Source organism: Solea senegalensis, linkage group LG3, assembly GCF_019176455.1.
Source record: "Solea senegalensis isolate Sse05_10M linkage group LG3, IFAPA_SoseM_1, whole genome shotgun sequence".
Lineage (NCBI taxonomy): Eukaryota > Metazoa > Chordata > Actinopteri > Pleuronectiformes > Soleidae > Solea > Solea senegalensis.
The window spans coordinates 25,933,425-25,946,411 of record NC_058023.1 but is presented as its reverse complement, the minus strand read 5'-3'; the positions used below and the strand labels follow the sequence as shown (position 1 = coordinate 25,946,411).

Genomic DNA, 12,987 nt, shown 5'->3' with positions numbered 1-12,987 from the left:
GAATGAGAGATAGAGACACTTCTCATTTGGGACTTTGCTTCTCACACTTTATCATAGCCTTTGACAGCAATGACTTGACAGTCGGAGCAAGCTGCCGCGATAATGTTAAGGAGGTGTACGGGGGAAGGAGAGAGAGGAGCTGACAACTATGGAAAAAAGTTGCCTTTTCTAACTCTCACTCGACATTGTGACTTTGAAGCAAATGAAGTTGTATGACGCTTGTTTTTTTCCCCCCAATAGAATTAATATCCAATCAAATCCAACTTTTATTTGTAAAGCACTTTAAAATAACCAATGTGCTGTACAGAATTATTATTATTATTGTTATATAAAAGGCTGAATACATAAAAAAAAAAACTCACATGTAAAATAATATATTACTTGTGTGTATAATGCTGTGTCCATAGACCTTTTACAAGGTCAAATATACAGTCCATTTTGAAGCTTTGGAAAATTACATATACAATATAGAATATTATATAAAGCCTGAGTCAGTAAAAAACTCACATGAGGCTATCAAATAACATCTTATTTAAGTGTATAATGCTGTGTCCATAGACTTTTTACAAGGTCAAATGTACAGTCCATATTCAAGCTTTGGCAAATTACATTTACAATATAGAATATTATATAAAGCCTGAATAAGTAAAAAAAAAAGAACTCACATGAGGCTATCAAATAACATATTACTTATGTGTATAATGCTGTGTCCATAGACCTTTTACAAGGTTAAATGTACGGTCCATATTCAAGCTTTGGCAAATTACATATACAATAAAGAATATTATATAAAGCCTGAATAAGTAAAAAAAAAAAGAACTCACATGAGGCTATCAAATAACATATTACTTATGTGTATAATGCTGTGTCCATAGACCTTTTACAAGGTTAAATGTACAGTCCATTTTCAAGCTTTGGTAAATTACATATTTATACTCATTATAGATGGTATTGGGCTGTATACAACCAAAATTGTGTTTAATAATAGCAGAATTATAATAAACAAAATGAAAACACATATATTCAGTGGGCCAACTGTAAATATCTTATTAGCCAATCACAAGGCAGCAACTCAGTGCATTCAGGGAGTCAGAGATGCACTTAAAACCTATTTCAACTTTCCAAACTTTAAAATTCAAGCACCTTCAAGGACCCTAACCCGGATTATGGTACTGTTTTAATTTGTTCAAATAAGATGTCAGTCACCTCAAGTGGCCAAAATCGAACTTTTTAAAAGTAGCTGATAGAGCCATAAAAATTAAACAAATTCATGGGTTTGAATTATGCAACATAAAGTCCTTATAGTTTCAAAAGTAAAGTAAGTAAAAATTAAATTTTCATCTCTGCCTTGAAACTCGGCAAAGACCTTTCTATATCTTATTGTAGCACTTTAATATTAGACCTAATTTACAAAGGGAATATAAAAGAGACTTCTTGGCTACAGAGTGCTCCATCATCTATGCAGAACAGAAATAAGTAACTTATAACCTTAATGCCACTGTGTTTTATTTCCGTCACGTCTTCTCCTGTTATTTTCTACTCTTTTTTTTTTTTATTGACTCTATAATGGTAGTTATTTCATTGGCTGTGATTTGACAAAAGCTTTTTTTTTGCCAAAATCACAGGCGACAGGATATTCAGAGAGACACAATGCCGAAATGGCGGGGTTAGAAAAAAAATCCCCAAAAAATCCATTACATCAACATCAAGTTGTATTCGTTCAAAATTGTTTCTGAAGTGAGGGGAAAAACAAACCTCACAGCATATTTTATAGCTTTTGAACAGCGCCAGAAATATCTATTATTATTCCAGTCTGGATACTGAATCGTACCTCGCTATATCTTATTGCAGCACTTTAATATCAGATGTAAGTGAGACAGGGAATATCAAGTAGACTTATATCTTTCAGAAGTTTATTTTATTGTTTTAAGTGAACGCAAATGCAGAAATTTGAAAAAGACTGAAAACTGTTCAGGTCACTTCTTTAAGGTTTTTAGTAGCATTTTTTCCTGTCAGAACTTTAATCTTTACCAGAAAGAAGTCACATTTGTCAATAACAACCTTAACGCTGTTATATTTTACCTCTCTTTTTTGACTCAGCGCTGTTATCGTAATGGCCGTTATTTGCCGAGAAGCATTTTCTGAAATCACAGGTGACGGGATGTTCGGAGAAACACGATGCCCCCCAAAAAAATAATAACAGCAACAAGAATAATAACAATAATAATAATAATCCACTCTATCGCCTCCGATGTACTTTGTCAGAACAAAAACAGAACAGTGACTTCACAGCAAATTGTACACCAAAAAAAAAATCTATTATTCCAGTCTGGATATTTCAACGATACTGAAATAGCAAGTGGAGATTTCTGGAATGGAATGCGGGCGCGGTATATAAATAAGAGAAGATGGATGCAAACAGAAAAATATCCTGGGTGTAATCGGTAGCCTATATATATATAAAAAGCTGCTATTTGATTTGTGTCTCTGCTCCACTTTTGAGGCTACAACCAGCACACCCAAGGAGAAGCACCCAACCTCAGGCTGCTGTCCCAATCTGCCCGCCTTGTCCTCCTCCTCCTCCTCCTCCTCCTCCTCCTCCTCCTCCTCTCTCTCTTTGATAAGGCCACAGCTCATGGTCATCAGTCTTTGTGTGTGTGAAACAGAAAAAAGGGCATTGGAAATTGAAAGACAGTGGGAGCCACATTACAGATTCACCACTGGACCTTCTCTTTCCTGTCCCACTCCCTCTGGACACTTCTGTGGTCGCAGCTAACGTGCTAACTGGCTGCCGGAGCCAACATGACATGTTTGCCCAACAGACTATAGCCCCGTCTTTCTGCCTCCATGGATGCAATCACACCAGAGGGCGTACGGCGTACGACTCTAACAGCCCCGAGACTGAATCTGACGCCTATACTTCTGTAGCCTCCATCACCGCCGCGCCATCTACGCGCAGAAATGTGCATCCGAGGAGACGGGAGTGCATTTTATGGTTTTGCAAAAAACAGTTTTGTAGATATTTGTCTTGCGGTTTGAAGCGCGGGAGCGGAGGAGGCGATTGCCTTTGCAAAAACAAAGGAGAATGAAAAGAGACAGAAACAGAGATTTCTGTAATAAAAATGTATGAAATATGGTAATGTGACAGGTTGCGCTTGCGGTAATGAAACTACTGAGAATTGTTACCTGCAGTTCACCTCAGGTTTAGCATCTTTCAGCTATAGTGTTTTTAACAGCACATAATTTAATAGTTGTTGTTTTTTTCTTCTCCCCAACTTTCACAGCTTCACTTATTATTTTTATAAGCGCCTTTGCACGGAGCATTGTTTTTGTTTTACAGTTTAGAGGCAGATTATATGACTTTTATGAGAAGAAAAATTGAACTGTAAAGTGACTTGAGTCACGGGACTGGACTTGAATCTGACGTGAGGACGTGAGACTTGTTCGACTCACAATGGTAGCAGACTGTGTGCTTTTGTGGGCTTGCGTGCAAACCTGGCAACCGAGCGACAGGTTGGTCAAAACCCGGTTATGATAACTTACATTTTGAGCTCTAGTTTTATTTTTTTGAATGCATGACAGAGTAATACAGTGTTTCTGCAATAGTTCTCTTTTAGCATATTTAAATGTGGAATATCTGGGAAACCATCTTCATCGTCTATATTCATACGACTTGATTTGTAACTTGCTTGATTCTAATACCTTGAGACTTGCGTTTGACTTGCGTTTGTATCTGCATCTTTTTAGTACAAGAAACACATTAAACATTATCGTAGTAGTTTGTGACAGGCTGCTACAAAATGCACAGAGAACTGCTCTCCACTTATCACATTGTGTTCAGTGACAAACACTTTTTCAGATTAAGAGCTCACACTCTTGTGCTTTTACTTTGTCGGCCACATAGGAAGCGTCCTGTTGGAGCTCATCCATTGTGGCACCTATAAATGTTTGCGTCAGTCCGATAATCAATAAAAAAAAACCAGAAACAATTCATCCATCCATTTTTCTACGGCTTTATCCACCACAGGAAGGTTGCTGTGCCAGTCTCAGCTGACATCGGGCGATCGGGGTATCGGGGTACACCCTGGACAGGACAAACAACCAACAAGCTAGAGTGTCCATATCCCCGGAGAAAACCCACGCACCATTTAGTGAGCCTGAAAGTTTGTTTTAATTATTGAATAAAAAAAAAAAACACTCAAACCTTTTAACCTTTAATCGATGATCAAAATACTGACTTAAGTTGCCAAATAATGCCAGAACAAAACTATTCAAAATATGACCAAGTGCAATATCTAAATAGAATTTATTTAACATAAAATGAGGCATTCAAATTCCTTTCTTTCTGAAGTGCTGCAGGAATTCACTCGCCCTCAAAGAAAAATCTTGCTCTTTAAATCGGAATGAATGTTTTGTTTGTTAACAGACGCCAAAAGACGTGAAATTAGCCGTGGCCAGTGTTTGTTCCACCCTTTGAGCCACACTTCCTGTCTCTCTCTCTCACACACACACACACACACACACACAAAACAAAAATGTCTCACAGCGATTGTGTCACCATCAAAGAATTACCTGCAGGCTGAAGCCTCAGCAAACGGGTCACCTGTGAGGCTTTCAGCAGAATCAGCATCGGAGCAAAGAGAAGCAGCCAAACATAAACACATTTACCTCAGACAGTGACGCCCCGCGGAGCTGTCAGCGCCGCCGCCACATTCATCCTCAACAAGCTCCTCTAAATCCGTGCGGTCCAGCCCCCCGTCCCTCTTTCTCTCTGCAGCTCTGTCACTCTTTCCCTGCAGCTGCCGGGCAAAGCGAAGGAAACTCTCCCCTTCTCTCTAATCTCTCAGTCTCTCGCTCTTCTAATAAGAATCAATATCAGCTCCCTTTAGAAGTCATCGAGCACAGAGGTAAAAAGGCTGAGGAGCATGAAATAGCGAGATGGGCGAGGCTGTGATATGGGCCTCAGATGGTTAGAGCCTTCAAAGACAGAACAAGGGAGGGAAGAGAGTAGATACAGACAGGACATAGACGGACACTTAACATGTCGCAGATCACGCCGACACAGCATCGACACAGCTCCCCCCCCCCGGAAGCCGGGTGAGAGCGCTGATGGAGCTATGGATTATCCGGCATGCATGGGACAGACCGACGTGAGCAGAGACTGAAGCATGAAGGACACAGATCGTGTCAGCCAAGGCGAAGGCATATTACAGCGGAGAGCAGACCTCAAGGACTCAAGTAGATTAAAATGGATTGAAACCCCATTTGTGGCGTTTGGGGGTCCTTTATGTCATCTCTCTCTCTCTCTCTCTCTCTATCTATGTATCTATCTCACCCTGTCTCTATCTCTCTCACTCTCTCTCTCTCTCTCTCTCTCTCTCTCTCTCTGCATGGACTCAAAATGAACAGCAGAGCCCGAGTAAACAAATAACACCGCGTTCGCGAAGACACGCATCTCAGATTAGCACGGCAATAATATCAAGCAGTGAGATTTTGTAATATAAACTGCAATAAAGGGTGTGCGTGCGTGTGTGTGCGTGTGTGTGTGCAGGTTTGTTTGGAAGCAATATGGGGACTGTAAATTACACTCTGACATAGTTAGTATGCGCAAACAGATGCACCTCTTTGTACATGCGAGTGTAGCATGTGCATGTATTAGACCCCCCCATTGCCTTACATAGTGGAATGTTTTTTTAAATGATCGTATAGTGTACGCACGAGTGTATGACGGCGGGAGTACGGCGGAGTATTAGCGCCAAACTGAAGAGGGGAAAAAAAAAAAGATCAACCTTCTGAGAATAAAGCCGTAATATTATGAGAATAAAGTTGTAATTTTACAAGAAACAAAGTCATACTATTATGAGATTCCTTTTTTTAGCGTATTATTAAAAAACAGCTCCGTCCACAAAAGAGATGATTTTCTCCAAGTGTGTGTGTGTGGCTCCTTCTTCCAAACAGACTCTCTTCAAAGTCCTGGCGCTAAAGATAACGCGGCGCTGATGTGCCAAAGATATATAAATAAATAAATAAATAAACGCTAATTACGACTTTATTCTCACAATGCTGTGACTTAACTCTCGAAAAAAGTAGAATCTACTCATCTCAAATTTTCATCTCAAAGAAATCCCAATCATCTTTGACGACTAAAAGCTATTCTCACAAACACTGGCCTTCAGAGTGTCGTATAACACATTTTAATTAGCATTGTTCGCCGGTGGATTCCTTCACACCCTATAGGAGCACCATCCGTGATTTAAAATCCAATTTAAATGTAGTGTAATGGCTTTTATGTTGTCCATTCACCTTACACTTATAACCTTAATGTGATTTGTCAAGCGCTTTAAATTGCTTGTGTATATGAAATAGGCTCCGCACAGGAAGAGCCCTTCTCCTCGCCTCCGCTACGACAGCACCCGGGCATTTTTACACTTTTGATTTTGCTGTATTATCGCGTCCCCTAAGACACATCAACAACATGAGAATGAATATTATCTTCGGGGTTTTATTTTTCTTTCCCAGTGGACTTTTGTGCCGCTGCACACCTCTACAGCTGCTATCCACCTGCACGGGTCTCTAAAAAGCCAGCTGATAAGCCGAAGCTCTTCCAAAAAAAAGAACGAGGAGTATCTAGCGGGAACCAAGCGCCGCTGCGACAAATACCTCGTGATAAAATCTGGATACTGTGGTTTTATGCAATATCTATGCGACTTATTCGCCGGCACACGATTGGGGACAGAAGACTGACTGATCCTTTCGACGAAATCCCGGTTCCCCTTTGAAGGACTTAAGAGGGAAGAACACAAATCTCAGTGTGTCGCAGTTTGGTTAAAAGGAGGGAAATAAATCAGTGGGAAAAAGGTCAAACCTCTTAAATCATGTTCAGCTCCACCTGCCACACAAAGTGGCATAACCTTCTGTCCTCTTTTCTTGCATGCGGTGCAAAAAATCCTTCGCCCTCCTCAGTATCGGCCGGTGAAACCAGCCGCGCGTTCGATCCCAGACACATCTGTGGATTCGCGGCGGTAAAACAAGACCTCGACATCGCTCGACAAACAGAGCTGTTGATTCTGCCGTGACCCGTGCATTTGGCCTCCACTCCCTTCACGGGTCGGGGGCCGCGTCGAGTCAGAGAGACGCGTCGACAGCACCGTGAGAGGCTGTGGCCTCGGGAAAAAGAAGACTATTTTGATCATCGATAAAAAGGTTTGAGTGTTTTTTTTTTCAATAATTACTTTCAGATTTTGCAGCTCCTTAAATGTGAATATTTTCTGGTTTCTTTGCGCCGTATAACAAAGAAATCATTACACCAAACAATCATGCCGCACCCACCCGATGACTTTAAATTAGATAGGTTTATAGGTGGGGCTGTGATTAGGGTTGGACAATTAATCATTTTAAAACATAAACAATGCAATTAGCAAATCAGAAGGGCTGCAATTGTATTTGTCCGTGTTCTTTCGCGGACATATCGATAGCCGCTCAAACGTGGAGGGGAAAGTTCAAACTCTAACCCTAAAAACTCTCCCCAACTCTATTTTCCTATTTTAAAGGCTGAAATAGATTCCGTTACCTTTCCAGTATTCACATTGTATACAAATACATCTAAATATGCACACTGGAACATGTGACGTATGCTCGTAACAATAATAATAAAAAGCACTCTCTAAATTTACTTAACAGCTATGGTTCTGTAATTACCTCCTAACTAGCAGACAAGATTATTTTCTAAAGATCAATTTTATGAAAGTTAATTGTTTGCTCTCTGAAGTGCCGGAGAATTGTAAGAAAAGGATATTTTATTTGCAGACCTTTAAACTGTTGTTTTTTTTTGTTTTTAAATAAAAATCTAAATATACGCACACAGAGGGCCGAGATATTGAGAAAAATATTCACGTTGGAGCTGCAAGATTGGCACAGATTGGTGTTTTTTGGCTCGAAAAGTCTCGTCAGAGACAGTCGCGTGACCCACTTTGCTTCACACCTTAATCCCAGACTTTCAAAAAAACAGCCAAACCCGAACTGCCCTGAGCCTCGTGAGTGGATTTAACATTTCGATATGGCAGAATTCTACATGACTCATTGTAAATGTCAAACATGCCTTCAGACAAAAATTACAAAACATTCTCATGTCGGAGTAAATGTGAGTTTTAAGCCAAGATCCCCCCTCCCCCCGCCCCCCGCCCATCCCCCTCCGCCCCCTTACCGTCCACACAGGCAGGCCGGGCTCTTGTAGTTCCAGCGATCTGGCCCTTCTTACAGGCGCAGCGGGCTGTCTGCCTGGCGATGGTCCGCCGCGGTTGGCTGCTGTCCCTGTCCAGCGTCACAATCTCACATGTCCCCGCTGCCAGCTGGCCTGGAAACGACATTACACCACAAGACGGGAGGTCAGAGGCACGAAATCATAAACAGGGCAAAAACAAACGAGCCCGTGTCTCATGTTCGATTTGCTTTGTGTCGCGCGTTCTGTCGCGTTTGCCGTCGTCCACTGAGGACAGTCCCTTTGAGGTCGGACTGCAGCACCCGACACGAGTCACAAGCATTTATCTTTTTTTGTAGCAGGAGACACAGGACATTTTGAAGTGTAAAAATCTGTAGGTAGCAAAGAGGGGCACGTTTTAATGATCTTAAATGAAGGTTGGCCAGTTTAGACGTATTTTCAAAGACAATACGGAATAAAAAAATGTTGTTTATATTTTTTTAACACTGATTTTTTTATGTGATACTAATTTTATTTAGTCCTAAAGCAACACGACGTATAAAGCTCTGATTCACTTATGTCTCTTCCAGGTCCTTTTAAACTCTCTCTTACACACATAGGCAATGGGCACATCTAATTCATTAAAACATGCTTCAGTTGGTGCCAAAACATACAGGGTTATGATTTCTTTTCGTCCACAGAGACCAGCCCGATCTCAAAAAGGGTTTGGACAATAATTATCCATCCTTTTGTGTTTTTGAAGAGTCATGAGGAGATAATGCACTTTTATTTAGAGCGTTAATGTAGATGGCCATGTCTAAAAAAAAAAACAGTCCAAATTTTCCATATGTAGTGTCACAAATCCAATCTCTCAGCATCAGTGATCCCTCAGCGTCCCGCCCAGACACACTGCAGCGGTTCACCGCACGCGTGATGTTTCTTTAAGAGACAATGGTGAAGGAAGGACTTTTAAATTTCCGCCGAAGCCAAAGACCCACACGCTAATTCCCATCAAGAGCCACATCCTATCAGCCCACCTCTTTCAAGGTAATGTACCCATTAGACACAAATGAAAGGCATGAATACTGATGAACTTTGTAATTGCTGCCTCGCCTCCCTGTCTTACACACACATCCTCCATGTATTCAATCGAGTGACCTTTGCCCCAGTAGCCAGGCCCTTGCTGCTTGCAAATTAACCTTTGTCTCTGTGCTGAGGCCCTCGGGTGCCATCCTTGAGAGGCTTATCAGGAGCTAATTGTGATTGGCAAGAGGCTGGAAGTTGTGATTAAATCTGGACTTGAGTCCAGAACACTTGGGTGGCTGGCTTAATGAACTGAGCTGCGAGGGGTCACACCTGGGGTAATGGGGATCTATCAGGATTCATCCACACATTGGTGCCTGCAGTGGCTGTGGCCATATGGGGAGACAATACACTATGCCTTAGCTTCAGTTTCTGGCAAATAACATGAGTGCAATGTTGCACTTAAATCTGTAGTGCATAACTTTCTGAATATGAATAAATATCCATTATATTCACCCATTGTCAAATGGGTTTGCACATTGCTGATTTAGCTCTATAAGACTGCGTCTAACGGTGCTTTTCCACTACCCAGTTCCAGCACGGCTCGACTCGCCACATTTCTTGTTTGCTTTTCCATTAGCGGTAGTACCTGGTACTTAGTATTTAGTGCAGTACTTTACTTACTGCACACGTTCATTGAGCTCCACTGGCTACCCTTAGCCGCTCGCAGCGAATTCAAATGACTGACGCTGGCCTACAGAGTGCTTCATGGGTCTCCTCCCACCTCCTCAACTGCTCTCATAAAGGCTTATGTTACCCCTCGACTCCTCACACTGCGTTCGTCTAAGGATTGTCGCCTGGCACATTGTTATTCCGTATAATGCTGGGGTCTCTGAGAAACTCAAGGAGGACTTTCAACAACCACCACGTCCCGGTACACTTCAACGTAGTGGAGACTGACCTGACCTCTACATTGGAGACCCGCAGGACTGAGTCGTCCACCTACATCTGAAGGACAAGGGACACTCTTTTAATGTCAAGACACACGGAGGCGAGACAGGGTGGACGGTGACTGTCTGAGTGAAAACGCAAAGAAGCACTGCACAAAAATGTTGGCCTCCAATGGAATGTCTATATTTATATATGTATATATGTGTATATATATATATATATATATATATATACACACACATATATATACATATGTATACATTTATATATGTATATATTTGTATATATATATATATACACACATATATACATATATAAATGTAGACATTCCATTGGAACACAACAGCTGGTCAATGAAAACCATGCATCTATAAAATGTCAACTGTTAATGAGCTACGAAAATGAGCTCATCAAAATTTTGTGGGATGGTCTAATTGTTTTTAATTGGTTTATTAAGCACTAGATAAGATCAGTCCATAAAGAACCACATACTTCATTTATGAAAAAAAAAAATTCAAAATGTGACACTTCTTCTGCGTCTCAATGTGTGCGGTAATGAAAGCACAATGGCGCTTCGTTCGTAAAATGTCGGGGAAAAAGTCGAAAGACTCGGCACAGACAGCTTCGCAGTTCATAAATGGTCTAAAATGACTTTTCGAGTTTGCGATATCGGTATCAGACTCTCGCCCCCGAGATAAAACGATCACTCAACTCCGTCCTCGTTGTCTGTGGCTGACGCTGGATAATGACTTGTCATGTGAGCCCCCAGTGTGCCTGTGTGTGTGTGTGTGAATCTGTTTATATGTTTACTTCATGCATTCGGCTCCAACCACCATCTCAGCAGATGTTCTCCTCCCCGTCCTCTTTGTCAGTTCCCTGTCCTTTAGAACATTCCCATATCCCTAAGAAGCTCACAAAGAACACTTGGATAACTCAGACTGTAGGACTTAAGGTTGTGTGTGTGTGTGAAATTGACAGGCACAGAGACTGAAGGCTGATTTGATGCTGCAATTCTTGGTGGAAGGAGCTCATTAAATGCCTGCATTTCATCAAACGGTGGCCTTGTTTTTACTGTCACAGCTGTAGCTGCTGGGAAACAGAGTGTTGTTGTTCTGCAATGTTTGTCTTCTATGGAGCTGCACTGATTTCGCGGGGGCGATAAAGAATCTTCTAATTTTAAACCCCTTACAAAAAATATGACAGTTGTGCACTGCCCTGTAAAAGGATTTTTTTGACATTGAGACAGATAATGATTTAATTCATTATTTAAAACATGTTTTATACTGTTCAAATCTCAAATTCAACAGTGTTTTATTTCTAAATACAACCTTTAGTTCCTCTTGATTTTAAATTGTTTATATGCTTTTTTTAAAAAAATGCAGTAAACTGAAAATAACTGCCATTTATTCTGGGAAAAATGGGCAAAAGTACTCGCTCGCAGGACACTTTCTGGTGCTTTTATGGTCAAAATAAGATTCCAGGTACCCAATTTCAAAATATCATCCTCATACAATTTGTAAGGGAAAAAGATTTCAACAGCTTTTTACAAATGGTAAGTTTTTAAGTTAAGCTTCAATTCAGAGATCACAATAAAAAGTATTGTACTCCAATGCAACAATGAGACATTAGGCATATGAATTGTTTCCATCAGGTATTATAATTATTATTTAGTTTTATAGCTGGCATGCATCACTGAACATGGAAAAACAGAACAATTAAACTAAAATGAAAGCTATTCACTGTTCAGCTCGGCCCATGGTTGATTAACTAATGACTAACACAGTCATTGAGATTCAACGGATGTCTGCATGATGCATCCAACAATTTTTAATCTGTTTTAATCTGGACCTAAGTGACGGCCCGACATTAGCATCACTAAGACGGGATAATAAAACTGTGTCTGTCTACACTTAGTCTAACTGCACAGAGAGAGACCTTGGAGAGTTGACTTTATTCTTCTATGAAATGTCTTAAAAAATGAAAAAGAAAACCCCCAAAAAAACAGACAAAGTATCTTCGTCTTTCTATTGGCCTGGAGGGATCGGCAGAAAAGGTTGGAGAACATCACAGGATTACTCCTCTCTAACAACGCGCTGTCCCGAAAATGACAACTTTTTGGACTTTTTTTGTCCAGAAAACAACCTCTTTCCTGGAATCCTTTCACAAATGGTGTGAGAACTGTTGTCGGCAGGTATTCGCAGAAACTATCCCGACGCGCGTAGCAGTCGTGGAATGATTTATCATCACCCTTATGAGCCACTGTTGTCGAGCAGTTGTCAGCATGGCCAGCCACATGGCTGATTAAAATGTACGTGTGGGCACCCTAGAGTGAAATGAAAGCTCCGACTGTGGCAGAAGATGGATTTATGTGGCTGAACGTATGGCTTAATACAATGAAATGTTATTGACATGCTCCTTTGCTTTATTATTTCTCCTCTCGCTCCTCAGTACATTACAAGTGCTCGGGCCATACGCGACCGTTTTGACAAATGTCCAGCACAGGCACAATGAAGGGGGGGGGACGACACATGACATTCTTCCTTATTCTTCTTCTATCTTTCCCCCCAGATGTCTGATATTATATTAATGTGGTATTTAAGCAACAAAACAACTTAGAGCTGCTTTTCAGAGCCTAAATGTGCTCATTTAAATGCTTACACTTTCAAAATAGTTGTGTTTTTTTTGTCCTTTGAAAAGCTGCAGTGTGCAGGAGACACACTGGGATTGCACACTGTGCCGCAACTCGCACTAGCTTTTTCCCCAACAGTGTCTTTCTGAATGTGACACACAAACAGTCATGCCATGAAATGCACTAA

At 41.0% G+C, this 12,987-nt stretch overlaps 1 protein-coding gene across 3 annotated transcripts in view; it reads right to left on the bottom strand.

Annotated features, from left to right (window-relative positions):
- Positions 1-12,987, bottom strand: part of tafa5a (TAFA chemokine like family member 5a) — a 149,001-nt gene that overhangs the window by 49,421 nt on the left and 86,593 nt on the right. For all 3 annotated transcript variants that reach the window (XM_044022835.1, XM_044022836.1, XM_044022837.1), the window contains one exon: positions 8,204-8,353. In XM_044022835.1, coding sequence (XP_043878770.1) covers positions 8,204-8,353 — 150 coding nt within the window. The remainder of the gene's footprint in view (positions 1-8,203; positions 8,354-12,987) is intronic.